General features: G+C 39.2%; 1 protein-coding gene across 2 annotated transcripts in view; it reads left to right on the top strand.

Moving 5' to 3' along the window:
- SMTN (smoothelin) overlaps positions 1 to 18,540 on the top strand; it is a 74,413-nt gene that overhangs the window by 48,677 nt on the left and 7,196 nt on the right. For both annotated transcript variants that reach the window (XM_075212958.1, XM_075212967.1), the window contains exons 7-16: positions 413 to 732; positions 2,515 to 2,578; positions 7,640 to 8,389; positions 9,581 to 9,720; positions 15,222 to 15,368; positions 15,995 to 16,070; positions 16,204 to 16,368; positions 16,879 to 16,944; positions 17,297 to 17,357; positions 17,544 to 17,696. In XM_075212958.1, coding sequence (XP_075069059.1) covers positions 413 to 732; positions 2,515 to 2,578; positions 7,640 to 8,389; positions 9,581 to 9,720; positions 15,222 to 15,368; positions 15,995 to 16,070; positions 16,204 to 16,368; positions 16,879 to 16,944; positions 17,297 to 17,357; positions 17,544 to 17,696 — 1,942 coding nt within the window. The remainder of the gene's footprint in view (positions 1 to 412; positions 733 to 2,514; positions 2,579 to 7,639; positions 8,390 to 9,580; positions 9,721 to 15,221; positions 15,369 to 15,994; positions 16,071 to 16,203; positions 16,369 to 16,878; positions 16,945 to 17,296; positions 17,358 to 17,543; positions 17,697 to 18,540) is intronic.

Raw genomic sequence — 18,540 nt, forward strand, 5'->3', positions numbered from 1 at the left:
TTGATGCAGAACAAGTGAACATGTAAAGCAATATTTATCAACATTGTCTTATGTCTTGTAATTTAATTCATGAATGATCATTTTACTTTGCACCTATTCTGCAATGGTTTTCTTGTCCAAATGAGCAGTTCTAAACTACACATATAATTTTAAAAGCTTTAGAATATAGCATCACATTTATGGTTAAATACATTGGGCTGTGACTACTTTATTTTTTATTCATTATTCATAAAGCGCTGACATATTACACAACACTGTACAGTGATAAGATAATGACACAGACAAATTACATACAATGATGGGAAACAGAAGGCAAAGTTGGCCCTGCCCAAACCAGCTTCCAATCTAAGAGGTGTAGGGGATACATAAGCTACATTTCGGCCATAATAATGCTTTATTCATGCATTTCTAGACCCAGTTTCGGATATGGCTCTGCTTCTAAGTACGCTCTCAAGAGAGAAGTTGTCATCTTCCTCCTCGTCTGCATCTTCAGAACCTGGAAATGTGGCTCAGTCACATACGACCGAGCACTCCACACTCAGCACAGACTCCGAGGAAGACACCCCACAGAGTGGCAGCCAGGCAGTCTTCATAGAGCCAGCAGCACGGATCAGGAATTCGGAGAAGGAGAAACCTCCAGATACTATTGATAAGCTCCAGAAACCAAATACAAGAGCAGACCAAAAGCCTGAACCAGAGCAGGTCAGCAAAGACAGCAGCTTGGCAATTAAGGTAACCACATTTACTGCAATTGCCACAAGTTCCTCGCCCTCCCATGTTCAGGTTCCCTGAAGGTGTCTCTAGTTCCAGTAACAGCAGCTTATTACTGTGATAAGTAAAAGCATGCTCTTCAGCAACCTGTGTTGGGTGATAGATTTGTGGGCAGGAAGTTACTGTAAGTAATGGACTGTGGTATTAGTATGGAATGACTATCATCATCGTCATCATCATTATGGTTCATTTTGCCAAGCAGCTGTATACTAGAAAACTAATAGGGGTACTTAGGGTTGTTTTTAAAGAGTTAAAATTGCCTGTAGAGATTCCTTCCAACATTAAGGGACTCCACTATGCAAGTACAGAGAATGGGGCCAAAAGTAGAAACGTGTTTAATGTATAGCTCATTTTGATTATTGCAATTATATGAAATTTGACTGAGTAGTGTTATTAATCCAAGGACATCGGTAGTGTGTGGAATGTGAATTCTAAGAAAATGTGAATTGCAGTTTATTTCCAGTGGAAAGAAATAGCAAATATGTAATTACATAGGAGCTCTCGCAAAGCTCCCGAACATTTTCCACTTTATATTTCTGGCCACTAAGTGGCGATGTTTTACCTCCTCTATATTTTACTTCTACCTTCACGAAGCATGAAGGAAAACTACCTACATGTAAATAATTTCCATTTAAAGGCAGTATATTTTGAACAATGATTAAGTTAAACTAGAATTGATCAAACTTGCAGTTTTATGATTAGTTAAATGTATTGGCAGAAGTAAATGTGCTTAGGGAACTCTGTTTTGCAATAAAAATGTATTTGCAATGCTTAAACTAAACTATGCCCTAATGTCCAGTGATGTCAGTAATAGCACCTAACTAGTTTAATTACAAACATAGTTACCTGACTGTAGCTGCAAATGACTACGTACACCTGGTGGTGTCTGCGGAATGTTGTGTCTCCGCTGCATGATGAATAGATGTTGTGTTCCCAGCGAAATACATGCACAGAATTGTCTTTGCATCTGCAAATGGAAACTGTATCTTGGAAACAGGTAGTGGATGGTTCTGTCAGTGTTATTGGTATACCAAAACATTGAATATATCTATATCCTCCTTTAATGAGTGAGAACTATAATATTGCTTTCTCTGCAAAACTAAAATGAAAATCAGATCATGTAAAATGGAATAGAGCTACATAGAAGCCATTTTTTCATGTTGCTAAGTAATCAGGTTTGATATCCTCTAAGATGACAACTGCCTTGAGAGGAGTATGAGATGTATTAAAGTTAGAACATATGGTCAGAATGATACCTGCTCAAGTTTTATTACATTTAGAACAGGTCTGAAGACACATTGAATCCCTACTCTCGGTGATGGCAGATTAGTAAATGTACTTGTGTGTGTGGTCACAATTCATGATATAGCGATACCCTATATTACACGTCTCTTGCACTGGGAATATAAACCATGTAAATAACTGTAAAATGTTCACAAGTGCCACTTGAAATTTAAATGTTAAATACTCTCCTTAGTCTTGATTGTCTACATGAGTGTCTTCAAAGTTGTTTCATTCTGATTTTCTGATAACCATAATTTACTAGATCTTAGTTGTTTCTAAAATCCAGGCTGATAAAAGTAGATTAGTAGTAAGATGCGTTATACTCTTTTTGTAGTATATATTTGTGATTGTATTTGAGGTATATTTCAAGAGGTGTACCTTTCTGACGTTGTAGTGGAAAGGGGCGGTTGCAAGTTGTGGGCAATTGAGTTGATATAATGTAATCTTTATTTGCTTTAGCTGGGAACCGATAATAATGGAATATTTCCAGAGGAGAAAGCATTGAAGACGGACACACAGCCAGGTAAGCAGGTGCTAAGTGAATATGTTGGACATCCAACTCTGCAAAATAAGTCGGTAAATGTTTTTTATGGTTACACACTGGATTTTTCTATTGTAATAAACTAGCTTAATAGTACATATTGACCATCATAGGGAAGTCCGCCCTTGTCCAAGGCCATACAGCCGTGGGAGAAGAGCAAGCCATACTACCTAGTTAGCCATGGCGCTTACATTTTGGAGGCGATTTCAGTAGATCTCTAAAGCTCCCGAGTGCTGTCATTGTGTTCACAACACGCCTTCCTATTTGGCTTGTGATCTTTGTATGTCCTGTAAAGCCGGCCATATGCTGTTTGTAGTGTAGGATTGTGTTCTTTCAGCTCTTACTAACAGAAGTGTTCTCCGAAGTGTTCTCCATACTATGTGTAACTAAGCGTACGTTATAAAAATGTGAAATGTTAGACAAGGTCATGGCACATTTCAGTCCCATTAAATGTTTGCTTAGGTTATCTTTGAGGGGAAATTTTGTATACAATGTTTTACACCTCTTAGCTGAAGTTTGTAAGTAAATATTATTTTGCTAGTCACACATTAATGGTTAATACTGTATTAGAGACATTAGTGAAGTACCCTTTTAGTGTATTCCCAACTAAATCTTTGATAATTTTTCTTCTCCGTTCCACCCACGTGCACCTGATATGTTGTCGTTGAAACGGTCATGGTACTACACAATACTAATTAAAACATTTTATTAAAAAAAAAAAAACTAATTTTTTAAACATTTTGCCATATGTATTGTGCTTTTTCCTCCTAACATATGATACTTTAAGCTAAATATAACCAGTTTAAAGGACTTGCAAAAAAATAAGTTAATTGCAGTTGGTTTATCCTAACTGATACCCGTTACAATAACTTTGACCTTAAAAATGGAATCACAGAAAATGTACTTCATTTCATTATAATTTAACATGACTAGTATGGAGATTTATAGGAGTACCTTGCTTCCAGGATTTGTAGGTATGACCTTGAATCGTGGAAGTCCTACCTACTTCTGAAATCCGTAAAATGGTCACATGACGTTCCCCACTAGAAGTCCTTGAATATTGCAGCGCTGTTATCCTGTAGACCAGGCTTGTCCAAGCTGCGGCCCTCCAGATGTTGTGAAACTACAAGTCCCAGCATGCCCTTCCAGCTATCAACAGGTTGTCTACTGGCAAAGCATGCTGGGGTTTGTAGTTTCACAACATCTGGAGGGCCGCAGGTTGGTCAGGCCTGCTGTAGACAGTTCCTAATTATAAGTAATGGCTAGAAACATTAATGCTGCTTCTCTCATGCATACATTTATTTATATGCAATTAAATCTTTGTGGACACAATAATTGATCATTGATGTTTGGAAGGCCTTAGCAGGATTGCCCTTAAATTTACTGCCAAACCTTAAATACAAGTTTCTTCGTATAAAATGGCTATTAATATTTGTGTCAAATACATATATATGAATTTCTGGAACTTTTGGTAAGTAACTTTTTTGAGGACGGGATCGGACCATTGGGGAAGCACGCAGTACTTCCTTCCTGTAAGCTTATGGCAGGGCCGTGCAGTGAGCTGCTCTGAGCATAAATTTGAGGGCTCTTTTGTTTTCTTCCCACACAAAGTGTATATACTTTATGTTGGAGATGCTCAGGCTCGGTTCCCCCGAGAACCGAACACACCCGAGATCAGAGTACGGATTTCAGCCGACTCGGTACTTTCGCGCGCCCTCAGAATTAAAAATGAGGCAAACCGTCATCGTTACGTTGTCGGATATTGCGAGCTTTGAATTCTAGAAGTACCGCCTTCCACGGCGATCCAGCGCCATTTCACAGAGGGACACAGAAGGGGTAGCACAGTTCTTGGTAGTCTGTAGAGCAGTTGGGCAGCATCATAGGTAGAAAAGAAAGAGGAGGGGTAGCAGTGTTCTTCAAAGTCTACAGTGACATTCAGGAGAGCTCCATTGCTAATTGTCATTGCTGAAATAGAAACAATAGGTCTGGCAGGCTTGGTCTTCTAAATCTGCAGTCTTTGAAAGTGTATGAAAATAATATTATGAGGTGGTCAGAATTGACTGCAAATGACTTGAAATCAGTGTTGTTGAGGTTAATAATAATGTGGGGGGGGGGAGCAAAGATATAATTTTAACAAAAAATAGGGATTTTAGAAAAAAAAATCGGGTTCCAAAATACGCAAGGGCGGTTTTGCCAAAACACGAAGTTAATCCAGATCCAAAACCAGAACACGGGGTTGAATTTTAGGTTTAGTTATCTTTAATCCCCCTAAGTAAATAGCATTAAATTTGTTTATAGTAAATTAGAATCTTTCATTGCTCAGTCTTCCCTGCTATGCCAACCTTGACTAATCTACTTCTGTTAGAAGAATGGAAAGATTGCTTCCACTTAAAGGCCACTTAAACGTCATTCATACAATACAACTATTAATGATTGTACCAGGGTTTCAAATTGAGACACTCCACTAAGAATTGTTGAAGAGAAACATTGCAGTGAAATTGGTTAACTCCTACTTTCCTCCCAGATTGTACATTCATCTCACTCAAACCACTATATGAAATGCATCTGCATAATCTAGAGGGATCTACCTGCTTTGTGTTGTCTGGAGAAGAATTTCTTAAAAAAAAATTTTTATTTTTTTTTGTACAACAATATGCATTAGCTGTCATCGAAGTTGAAGTTTCATCACCATTTATTGTTGGGAGGTTTACATTTGTAAATCAATTTTGCCATTTTCAGATGGCTGCTGATTTTGTGCACTGTACTTAATACATTTTTGTTTTGTAGATAACAGAAATGTTTTTTTTATCCTTTGAAAAACATTTATATAGTTGTATAGTATATTAATCCTGCAATTTCAGTGATGTTGTGTTTACAAAAGCTAAAGTAGATTATAATGTGTTCTCATGTAAAATAACTCCCTCTGCTAGTACATATTATGTGCAGGAGGAACATTAGATGACCGTGCAAGGAATAGAGTCTGCATTAAAAAAAAAACCACGTGGCTAATAGATAATGAACTTTTCACCCTAGCAGCAGGAGCAGGGTTAAGATAAAATAGCGCAGAATTGGTGAGGACAGGGAGGGAAAAACCAAACCACTCTCTGGATCTCCCTGCCTTATTGGGATAAAATATGTAAAAGTGGGGATCATGCATGGGACCTGTTAAACATCCTGTGCCATTCCTTTAATGGACAGACAGGCAGAGCACTGTTTAAACAAGAGCCTGGGGCATAGTGAAAGGGAGCGGTTCCTACAACCGTGTGCTGGATACAGTCTCGCACTTGCAGAAATAACACAATGATCTGCTGGCATCACACTGCTTATTGTCTTTCTGTGATGCACAGTCTCTGGCATTGTGGTGCAGAGTGCAATCTGGAAAATACCTGTGTAATTTTTGGTTTGGCACAGGTGTACAATATAAGCATTCATATTTACAAATGTAGTAATTTTATAGGGATGGGTGAATCCTCTAAATAGCACTCCTAATGTTATTTTGCACCATTTTGTTTTTATTTATTTATTGTCCATAGTAGAGGGTTTTTTTTGTTTTTGCTTTTACAAATTCCAATTTTTTGGTTGATGTTTTTTATTTTTTTTTATTTGTAGACTCTCCTACAAGTGACACAACTCACTATATAGCTTTCTGCACCCCCTGCAATCCCCTAAATAGAATGTCAGAAGTAGGTGCCTTAGTGGAATTACTTCTCACTTCCATACTTACTTTTACGGTTTCTATATGTATATATGTATACCCAGGTTTTTCCATTTTAATCTTGATATACATACATGAGGGAATGTGAGAGAGGGATATATCGCCCAAAGATGGATAGTTTATCTGTCCCTAGGTGTTTCATCCTATATATGGAAGGAGGAGGATTATATGTCAGCAAATCAATCTTTAATATCGGAGTTGCTTTCCCAGAGTCTGACATCTACATCATGTTTTTTTACACACAACCTTTTTCCTTTCTTTCCTCATTTTTTAAAGTGCTCTTGCCCTATTTTGACTTTGGTTTGGTTGTGTATGTTTTTTGTTTAGATTTTGGAAGGTCGTGACTGGCTAAAGTCGAGGTTTTTTTGGTTTCGTTTTTTTTTTTTTTTTCTCCCATACAGAAAAAAATTATTTAGGGTTGGTTAATCTGAAAAGTCTGTCAGATGAGCTGTTAACGGTCAGGATATGGTGTTAGGAAAGGATGGGAGACTAGACATCAGAGAACACCTGGAACAATGCACAGAGGGATACTTCCAGCAATCCGTTCCTGTCCTGTGGAAGGAAGTCTCCCACCAATTCACAATACTGTCCTGTCCCACATGTGCACAACCCAGGGAGACATGCAGCATCATAGGGAGCAGACTGCTCTAGTATTTAGGAGAGGTTGTGTGTTTTGTCTTTCTGTCCTACTGCTTAAAGATTGTAGGGGTGAATCAAACTTGCTGCTCTCAATGACCCCCCCCCCCCCCCTTCCCCTTAGGGTCATGCTTTAAAAATTCAAGACGGTTTGTTCTCTACAGATCCCAAAAACATTTTGGTCTTAGTCTGAAGTGTAGTGAGTTAGCTTAGTAATTACACATGCAATATTCTTCCATGATTTGTATATTTATGGAAACCGTTTCATTAGCTGGATGTTTGGAGGGGGAGGTACCACATTTTGTTTTTTTACAGGCTTTTTTCCTTGGGAAACAGGTTGTTTTTTTCGTGAGGCTTTAGCTTTCTTCACATTGTATATATTCAAAGCCTGCATTAATTTGGTATGATGGCAGTATAATCTGGACATATAAGTTTAAGTTACATATTTATAAAATCTAGCAATACTTAATGGTTAATGACTGTTACAATCTGAGTTTTGAGACTATCAGCTTAGATAAAACCTCTGCAGTGTATGTATTGGATCATCTTAGGACCTCGTTCCTTTGAGTTATTTCCTTCTGTCTTGATACATCTGTTTATAGCCTTCTGGCCCCTATGTTACATGTTTTGTTCTATCTTATACCTCTTATCCATGTCTATTTGCCAGTGCAACTATTTTGTTTTAATTACAGACAGCCAGGTCCCAGTTTCCCCCTTCCGAAGGGCCAATTCTGTGAGAGACAGAGTAAAGAAGTTTACAGAAGAACCCCCTGGTATGCCCCCACCTTTAGGCTTCAGATTCTCGAGCATGAGAGGTGAGCGAATCCCGGCCAAAGGTGGACGGATACAGGAACAACAAAACCTTTTCTCTGCTGGTCAGAAAAATGGTCAAGAGAATGGTGAGAAAGTAACACAGGAAGAAAGAGTAACAGCTAAATCTGGACTTTATCGAACAAATTCAGGGTTCAGTAGCCACAGAGTGGATCAAAGTACAGTAAGCAGCAACAGAATACAAGATAGTAAAACCCCATCTGTACCTGAATTAAAAAACTCCAAGAGTTCATCCATAAAAGGATCCTCGTCATACAGCTCTGCAGGACTCAGCACATCCTCTGGGGAAGTGAACCGGAGACTTCCCAAAAGCCAGGGCTCATTCATCCCAAAGCAAGAAGTTGGGCGGAGCAACACGGACCAATTGCATGTTACCCAGGCCACAACAGAGAGGGGGAGGCAAGTTGAAAACACAGATGGGACCATTGCAACATCAGTGGAGCAAGACAGTGTGCAGCCCTCTACAGCAGCTCTCTGTACATCATCCAAAGACACTCAAGGCGAGAAGCAGGACGCCGACATGAAGACCCTGCTCACCATTGAGATCAAGAATGGGCGAAATCAAGGTTCAACTAGCCGAATTGTGGGGCAGCCAGGAAACCAGAGAGCAGGTATACATGAATTATTACCTGATAAAGAAAGATAGTATATGTACAAAAAAATATTAAAAAAACGTTTTTAGTATACTTTAAAAGTAAGCTAGTTTTTAATAAGTTGATTATGTAAAATACTGTGGCTTGTAAAGGGTGTAGGCTATTAATGGATTTGGTGGAAAGCGCAAGAGCACTACTGGCCCCTAGCGGCAGGTGTTTATACTGCTAGGAAGAAGCCACAAGCCTTATTGGGAGTGTTGAGCTGAAGCCAAACTCCTGCAGAGTGTGCAGAGGATGTGTTTAATATACTGTATCCAAAGCCACACATTTGATCTCCAGAGCTTACAACATAGTGGCTTTTGTTTGGGGGGGGTTATTTTGACATATGGTGATCCTTTACATTTGTATTTATGGCGTTTTGATTACAGCAGACATAATTAACATTTTAGTGCAATATTTGTGTTCATATTGTAAGGTGTATGTATAGCATGGTCTAATATTTATACTTTTATCTATTTAAAGCTTTCATATGAAACTATCCACTGGAATCCTTGTCTCTTTTTCCAGAGATCACCAGAATACTTAGTATTGCTTGCGTATGAACAGGACAGTATCTTACGTCAGCAAACCAAAAGCTTGCACTTTTTCCCCATTACATTTCTATTCTCTGAACACCAGTGTCTGTACATTACTGTCAGCATGTTTACATGGAGACATTCTGCCTCTGTGCAGTGTCTTCTATAAAGCTATTCATCAAGTGGCTCCATTACATCACTTGCATGTCATGGAAATAAACAGAAGCCTGTTATATGGGTTCTGTTGGCAGCAAAAGAAGAGCATTATGTTATTTTAATGACAGTTATTAAAAAAAACATATATACAATAGGAATCATGGTTTTACATTTTCTAAACATTGCTATATTTTCATGGCTTGTCCTTTCAGACAGACATGCCTCAACAGCCCTTGCATACAGAAATCATTCCATTCCTGACATGTCTGATTGGGCATGATCAGAAATACAGATATCTGGCTCCATATATCGTCACTGACTCATTCGCTCTGTCTCAAGTGTGAGAATGACATTTGTGTAAAAGCACCCCCTGTACAGTAAGCTTGGTCTCATCCACTGCAGCAGATTACACTGGCACAATGGAAATGAACATACCATGCCTAGCATTGTATCATTTAACATCGTTTTTATTTTTTAGAGTTGACTTTAGGACTGTCTGCATCCCCTTTCCGAATTGGCAGCGGTGTCACTACAAGTAGCATCAATTCTGGCAAAGCCATCAGTACAAGCAGTATCAGTGTGGACAGTGGGATCAGCATAAACAGTGATCTCTGCAAGGTAATGTCCATCTGCCTACTAACCCAGATAACGCCAAGCGCTGAGTTTAGATAATCTAAAATGAACTAGTGTTTCTTATTGAAGTGTATCAGATATGTTCAGCTTATTGTGCAGTAGTTGATTCTGAAATAAAAGGATATAACAGAAACAACATAGTATATTTCACCTATGCACAATACACAATCTCTAAAGAGACAACAGTCATTTTGTCATATAGTTACTAAATTCACTTTGTGTACATAAATCTAGCCATCTTTTATGCAAGAATCAGTGAGTGTAAACATCCCATGTCCTGAGGCAATATGCTTATTGTGCTGATAAGTAACCTTCTGTGAGGACATCAAAGTGTAGATGATGCACCAGTTTTCCGCAAATTGGCTGTGGATGATCATGAGATTAGTGTTACAGTAAATAAGGCATTGTAGAGTAACAGAGGACTCTTAACTTCAGAACAATTCTATTTAGCCCTCCAGACAGAATGGTGATGGCTAATCAAACTTCACATAATGACTTCTCTGGTTCAATCTCAAATACCTAGAACCACAAGGGTCACTTTGCAAATTAAAGTCTATGTCTGGCAGTTTTAATTTGTTGGATACACAAACTACCAGTGTGTGTCTCATGGCTGCCTTTCTTTCATTGTTTAAACCAGTGGTTCCCAAACTGTGCGCCTAGACTCCCTGGGGTGCCTCAGCAATCTCACAGGGGTGCCTCGGCCAGGGCCAGTGGTAAGCAAGGTGGGGGAGTACTTGGTAATTTATTTTTATTTTTTTTTAACTTAAAAGATTTTTTATTGAGTTTTAATAGGAAAACCAGTAACAAACCTTGGTAATTATTTTGGCTTAGGGGTGCCTTGAAAAAAATATGGAGACCCTAGGGGTGCCTTGAACTGAAAAAAATTGGCATCCACTGGTTTAAACCATTCACAGATTTATCTCTGTCACATCGTTTACTTGTCATCACTAAAGTTTGAAAATTGGTTGGAAATAGTTATGCGAAGGGGATTGGGAAGGATTTCTGTTCATGTACCATGTTTCCAAGCTGTTCACATGCTTTTCTATGTTAAAGATGTATGTATAAGTATATGTGAGTGTGTATGTATATATGTGACAGGATGTTGGACAGTTTTAATTTCTGAGCAAAGCTGCCCATTGCTGTATCTCCTCCATTATCTACGGTGGGGTATCATTATTAATACAGGTATTACAGTAGCCCAGAACTGTATTTTAGAATACATAAACAGGATTGATAAATATTTTATCAAGTACAATATAGCAAAAACCTAATAAAGCACTCCACGGTGGCTTATTGTGCAGCCAATAGTGTTTTTTCAGTCATGTAATGTTGCTTAGTAGCATGCTGGAAAATGAAGTGTTCAGACAATCAAGCTCTTACCATATTTCTCAAAGCATTTTATAATCCTAAACCGGAAGGTAGTAATTTCCTGGGCCAACCAATGTTTGGTCTGTTACTTTGTGCACTGCACAGTATTTTCCTGAAGGCACATTAAGACTAGATAGTTAGCAGGGATCATTGGCTCTACAATCCACCATTAGGTGGCTTTATATTATTTTGGTGATGGGCCAGTTCCCAATACTCCAGGAAGGGATCTGCTGGTGCCAGAACCTACAGATTTTAGTGGCAGAATAGTAGATAAATTGGTTGTCAACCGCGTATTGTAGTTTGCAAAAAGAGGAACCATCATTTATTTATATAGTGCCAGCAAATTCCATAGCGCTTTACAATTGGTAACAAACCTTAATAAAACAATACTAGATAATAGACGGAGGTAAGAGGGCCCTGCTCGCAAGCTTACAGTCTATGGGAGAACAATCTAGGAGATTGAAAAGTAAATGTCTTGCTCATCTCTGCTGCACACGGAAGGTGAAGACTCCTAAAGCAACTAGACCATTTAAACAGCGCAATGGGAAAGTCCTGGAACTCAATCTTGTGACATTGAACCTGGGATTGCTCAGTTGACTTGCTGCCATAACACTAAAACAAGCTGATGCATTTATCCACCCCAATTTCTTTCAAAGATCCTTGGACGGGTATAATCTGATGGCAAGATGACGTTCTTTTGTCTGTCTTGGACCCAGACTATAGTATAGGTGAACCTCCTGAATGTGGGTGGGATTACTTTTAGAAGCTTTAAAGCATTTACCCAACTTGAAATAATCATAACCTTTCCCATATCTTAAGTGCTGGCAACACAATGAAATATTTTTTTTATAAACCTTTATAGTGAAGGTTGGACCTGATAATACCACCTGGAAAAATTGCACCACTCTCTCTGGTCCTCCCAACCTAGCCCAGTGTGTGAGGTGTCCTCTATGTAACATAATACAGAATAAATTTACCTGGCAGGAATTAAAGCATACTTTTTATACATGAGAATGAGTGTTTAAGCTAACAAAAAATTAATCATGTCCATTGGGTAACATAGGAGTACATGGTGTCTATTGTATGGAGACCATAGAGGTTAATAAAATTGCTTACCGTTAATGCTATCCTCCTGAGTGATGTCAAGGGAATGAACCTGAAACAGTTTGGTTTCTCAACTCGCTTCTGTAATAGGGTCGAGGTGTTGGCCTGAATCAGAAAGCATGAAGAGGCATGGTGTGCTCAGGATAAAAGGTTTATCCAGCAGTATTCATCTGCAGAAATCTTGACAATTTCAGAGCTGCGTTTAATAAAGCTGCTGATGAAACTGTTATACAAGCAATGATATAATGTGAAAATGAAAATATACTAGTTGTTTGTATGGATGAGCTGAAGGTTGTGTTTCCGGCATTGTTTTTACACTGTATTGATTACAAATATTCAGAAATTAAGCAATGCTTAAAAAAAGTGTACAAATGAGAAAACCGTATTAAACTGATTATATTTTGGGGGTGGTTTGTATTTGGTAAAACTGTTAAGTGACCTTGTGCCAGTATGCATTAAAAAATCCTACTTGGTTATAGTTCTAATCAATGGCGTAACATGTAAAGCAAGTGGCAAAGACCGCCATGTTTTACTGCATAACATTAAAAACTGTGATTGCAGAAATGCTTTCCAATGTACAGCACTGCTGCGAGCAGGAAAGTGGTTAATGTGTCGGCTGATCCAACTCTAAGAATAGGCAGCTTCCTGCCACCTGCTGTGCCCACATCTTTCTTCCCTTTTGTGTTTGCAGTGAGATGTTATGTAAATATATTTATAGCTCCTGTCTGTAAACATTCCCTCATATCTGGATTAGAAATGGGATCAGAGCAGGACCCAAGCTGTGTCCTTGGGCAGATCACTCTGATTTGTGTCAGTCGCTCACACACCCCCACAGCTTCCTCAGTGTCTCCTTTACACTAGCTTGTGTCCAGAGTAAGCTGCTCTAACTATGCCTAGTGCGGGCATTCAGGAGCTGGATAACCAGCACACAGAATCGGCACATAAATCGGAGCATGAGCTTGTGCTGTTTCAGAAGCGGGTTACACAGCAGCTGCAGGATATGGCCGCGTTGTTGGAACCGCTGACATCTGCGGTTAATGACCTTAAGGAAGAGAACCTGCATCTCCGTATGGAGCAAGAGAGGTTGGCACGTCAGGTGGAAGAGCTGACTCTTTACCTTGGGGCACAGGAAGTTTGTAACTCTGTTCCTCATCCTCCAACGTTTGCCAGCACTCGTAGATCCTCCTCTGTGCATCTGTCTAGAAGTAACAGCCTTGTAAGTGCCCTGGTTAAGCCTTTGTGTTTTCATTGCATCATGTGTACAATCATGATTGCGAATTGTTATTAATTGTCCATTGAAATACCTTATAAAGCAATGACCGTTTCAGATATTCTGTGGCATTAGCAATTTTGCATAATTTCATCAAGCTCACTCATTGGCCTGTAGCCAGTTACTGTCCTTCTCTTGCCAATTGTCTGGTAAAATGTGTTGTACAATCTTTCTTTATTGTACACAATGCCAGTATATAATACCTGCTGTCAATATTAATAACAAGGAATTGGGAGAGCTTCTGTTTTTCAATAGAACAGTTCAATTTGCGAATGCCAGACCACAAATTCACATTTATACACGTCAGGCATGCATTATGGATATCCTCCCTGAAGCAATTCTGTCAGTAAAGTTGCATTCCTGGTAACACAGTAGTAGATCCAGATATTTGCCAGAAACGACCAGGGGGTAAATGTATGAACATGCGGGTTCTTCAACACCCGCGTGTTCGGCGCTTAAATTTCAAGCGGCGCTGCATTGTAAAGTGAAGTTTCCCTTTACAATGCAGCGCCGCTTGAAATTTAAGCGCTGAACACGCGGGTGTTGAAGAACCCGCATGTTCATACATTTACCCCCAGATCAGTGGCCAATTATACTGCACATGTTTATTGTCAGTATAAGGACTATATGATCAAACTTTTCAGTCATTAGATTACAAGCAACTAAGCAGTCAGCTGTTTGCAGCACAATGCTTAAATCTTATACTCAAATGCTATTAACCCCTTGAGGTTCTCATGATGTAGTTAAATTATCCTTTGCTCATTTGGGTGATTTTCACACTTTATTTTTTTATTTTTGTAATTCAGGACAGGCAATGCAACTTTGACCTGTTTTATGAGCAATCGGATCGATTAACTTCTGTCTTTTAAATGCGCAAAGTAACCATGTTGGTTTTTTTTTAAGGGGAAGGGGGTTGTCCTCTTGAAAATTTCCTGTGTAGCTTAGGCCTTAGGGTCTAATAAGAGGAGCAGTAAACAACCACTTTCCCAATTCACTAATAGTCCGTATTTAATGACATATTGAAAATTGCAGCATGGCTCCTTATTGAGTAGAGCAAACTCTGATGAGGTCATAATGATGTTGGGTGTTACAGGGAATGAGCCATCAACTATTCCAATATAATGAGGTTAATTAGTAGTGCTTCCCCTTTAACATATCTCTTTTTGTAGGAGCAGCATTTGTCTTGCTCAGTTCTTGTTCTATCCTGATATAGCTGTTGGTATCAGATGCCAGCCACATGTCTGTGGTTCACTAGCAACTCATCCATACAAATCCTTTAGTATAAACTCTGGTTCTGCATCCTTGGGGTGGGGGGCTTAAACCATGACACATGTTTTATCAGACTTTTTTACATGTGCAATCCTTATAACATATGTGCAACAAGAAATGTAATCTGTCACTAGCTGCCAATGGGAGAGACAGAGGTGAATAACATGGTTGGCATACATATAGTACAGTCAGTGTCTGCCCGTAGTTTATTCTTAGTGATGCCTATGTTTGATGTATTTGTTAGACAAGAGAATTTACATTTTGTTATGTGCAGTATGAAATGTTAAACTTCTTACATATATGAAGTAATATATATCAAGGATGTACCGGTATATCAGGAAAACAAGTTCCAGTTATGAAGGGAGATGTTTTCCCATCTTCCATTGAAGCCCATGTATTAATTTTTGTCTAATTCTGACCTCCGTGTTGTGTGAAAGTAACTTCTCCATAATCAGAACTTGTTGCTCTTCCACAGGTTGAGCCGGTGTTACCACAGCAGAGTAATCAGCAGGTGGAGGTATTTCTTCCAAGCACAACTGAAAAAGTAGAACCAGAAAAAAAGAGTAAGCTGACAGCAGAGGAGCTGCGCACTATAGAAGAGGAGGATGTTCTGGATAAGATGGTGAGACTGACTAAGCAGGCTGTGTGCTAATTTGCAGGCTTGCATTCACTCAAACTGGCCAGCAGTTGCATGAATAAGACAGACGAGCCCCAGACACATGTGGGCAATCTGCCCTACTTTCCAGATGGAACGCACAGGCGGCTTGACTTTGGCAAATATTCCAGTTTTCTTAAGTAGTGTTATGTTATTGTTTTGGAAAATGTCCTTGTTTCTACATTGTGAGTCCATTCAGAGCTGTGATGAGGGGTAAATCCCTTTGAAAATTGTCCGGATTGGAGAGCAGAGTTTTTGTCATTACGTGTGCCACAGGAGCAGGTAGCAAACGGTCTCCTGGGATAGATGGGGACACTTTGCTGCACAGCATGCAGTAAACAACATAAAAGTCAGGTTCTATGGTGCAACAAGCTGCAGCTAGCTTTATTATACAAGAAAGTAATAATAAGACAATAAAATGCTGGTCTGGGTCTTACTAGTCTCATTCTATTTATGGGGGACATAGTAGCCAACCAGACGACACAATAGTTGTAGTTAAATGTATTTCACAAGCACATCAAAGAGAGAGAGATTCCCTCTGTGTGCCCCTCTCTCTCTTTCATAAAACCTAATGTGATTTATTTTGCTTGCAGCTGGATAACACCACAGACTTTGAGGAGAGAAGGATAATCAGGACAGCCATGAGGGAACTGCGGCAGAGAAAGAGAGGTATATTGCATACGTGTTATAGTTTATTGGCATTTCTATGATTCCCTTTAAAAAGAGGCTTTATGGCTGCTCGTGAGCAGTGAGCGTCCTGTTCATTAAATGTGCTCATTTGAATTGTTTGTTTTCAAACCAGAACAACGGGAAAAGGAGCGAGATCAGCGCTTACAGGAACTGAAGAACAAGGAAAGGGAGGCCAGGCTGGCACGAAGCACTGAGACAAGTTTACGGCAGAGGCAGACCACAAACCAGGGCTCTGCTATCAGCACAATCACTAAAACACAGAGACTGGTACAGTCAAGTATGTAACATTTATAAGTCATGACTTATATATGTATTGAATATTTTTCATTAATGTGAGTCCATTTAAATGCAGTTTATGTTGCGTCATCACAAGACCTTGACTATATAAACCAGGCCTGTCCAACCTGCGGCCCTCCAGGTGTTGTGAAACTGCAAGTCCCAGCATGCCCTTCTAGCGATCAACTGGTTGTCTACCGGCCAAGCATGCTGGGGCTTGTAGTTTCACAACACCTGGAGGGCCGCAGGTTGGACAGGCCTGATATAAACTGATCACTGCATTCATTTTTTTTTTTTTTTAAGACCAATAGTATAAAAACTGTTTGTTTTGGGGTTTTTTTGTTTTGGTTTTCTTTTGCCACAAGATTAAGTCTGCCAAAGCTATAGCAAGTTAAGGCTATGAGGTTGATCACCTTGAAACCTTATTCTAGCATTCCTTCAGATGTTAAGCACACGCGTCTAGCTTTGTCCTGTTTACAAGGACACTTTTTAAGCATACATTGTTTTGCAGATGATGGCAGCAAAACCTCCAGAACAACAACAACTGTGGAGGCCAGTTACGTGAAACGATCGGAGAGTGAGTATATAAAATATATATAGCAAGGAACAAACTGAGTTTGCGTGCTGCTGGATTGGAAGTTGATTCAATCCTGGCAATGGCTTTGATTTCATATAAGGGATAATCACAGTTGTGTTTGCAACCAAGCGCCAGGGATTGCATTGCTTGGTGTGCTGTTATGTCACTGGGGCAGTGTCCACGTTACAGTAGGCATAGGGTACACACTCACAACCCCTGAAATTTGCTCATATACTGATCACAAATCAGATTTACCATATACATTTCCATGTGCTAGTCACAATACTGTGATGCTGTTTGTTATTGCATGTATTGCTATATCATGTATCTAAAGCTCCTTTTATCACTGCAGATGGTGGAACACTTGTTCAGACAAAATCTTCATATAGTGCCACATCTAAGAAAGTCGGCAGGTAAATAGAAGGACCTTGCATGCAGAGATTAGAGATACTGCTTTGACAATATTAGGATCCCTTAAATATGCTGCTGGTAGTAGCTAGCACATTAAACATCAATTTGACTGACTTGAATAGTTACAAGTTAAGTGAAAGTGTCTGATTAATGCTGTGCTAGTCATTGTAATATCTGATGTACTGCAGTATTTTTGATCGTGAGGATGATGGAAATGCTGCTATGGAGAGGAGACAAGCAGAAAGGAAGAAGGAGCTTATGAAAGCACAAAGCCTTCCTAAAACACCAGCTGCACAGTCTCGCAAGGCCATGGTTGAGAAACTGGAGAAGGATAGTGGAAGGTATGGATGCTCTTCCTGGTCTGAGTTGGGCTGTGTGCTGCTTTGGTTATCAAACTCCATAATATATCTTTTATCCTATTTTACTAATGTAACATATTCTGCTCTTCTGTGTAACAAAGATCCGCCTCTGTGATGTACAGTTCACCATCGCCAGTAGGTAAGTATCCGTGTGCAGATAGATGTCTCTGCCGCAGCTTATATTGGAAGATTTTAATATATGAAACATCAAATTCTTGCACCAACATGCTTTTAAGATTTCCATTTAAAGCCAATAAATTGTCATAAAAGAAATATCTCTGTATAGGATACTGCCAAGATGTGAGAACTCAAAAAAATTGGAACAATGATTAGCTGTTCTATACTGTGTATTTGTAGTAGTCCCACAAATGTCACCCTTATTTTGAAATTCCCTTTTCCACCTGAAACCCTTGATGTCTGTCTGTATATTGAACAAGGGACTGATAAACTGCTTATTAGGTTTGTCATGAATTACCAGTGACTTGATAACGCTCTCATAATGAATTTGAGAAATGTATCGATTGTACAATTGAATAATTATAGAATTCAAAAATACATAAGAGACCTGTATGTAAAAGCCCCTACTCCCGCAAGTCCTGAAAGAAAAAAGGAGACTCCGTTTTAAAGGCTGACTTGAGCAGACTAGGTACTCCAGTTGCTTTATTTCAGCTGTCCTATGACCGCTCCATAGGAATGAGCTCCAGGCTGGGACATATTTCAGTGGAATTACATCAATAATTGAAGATAATTGCATATTCATGTGTAATGTGTTATGAGTGGTAATTGCTGCTAAGCTCTTAATTTCGTTCTAAGAAATACAGGGTGT

Source organism: Mixophyes fleayi, chromosome 1, assembly GCF_038048845.1.
Source record: "Mixophyes fleayi isolate aMixFle1 chromosome 1, aMixFle1.hap1, whole genome shotgun sequence".
NCBI lineage: Eukaryota > Metazoa > Chordata > Amphibia > Anura > Limnodynastidae > Mixophyes > Mixophyes fleayi.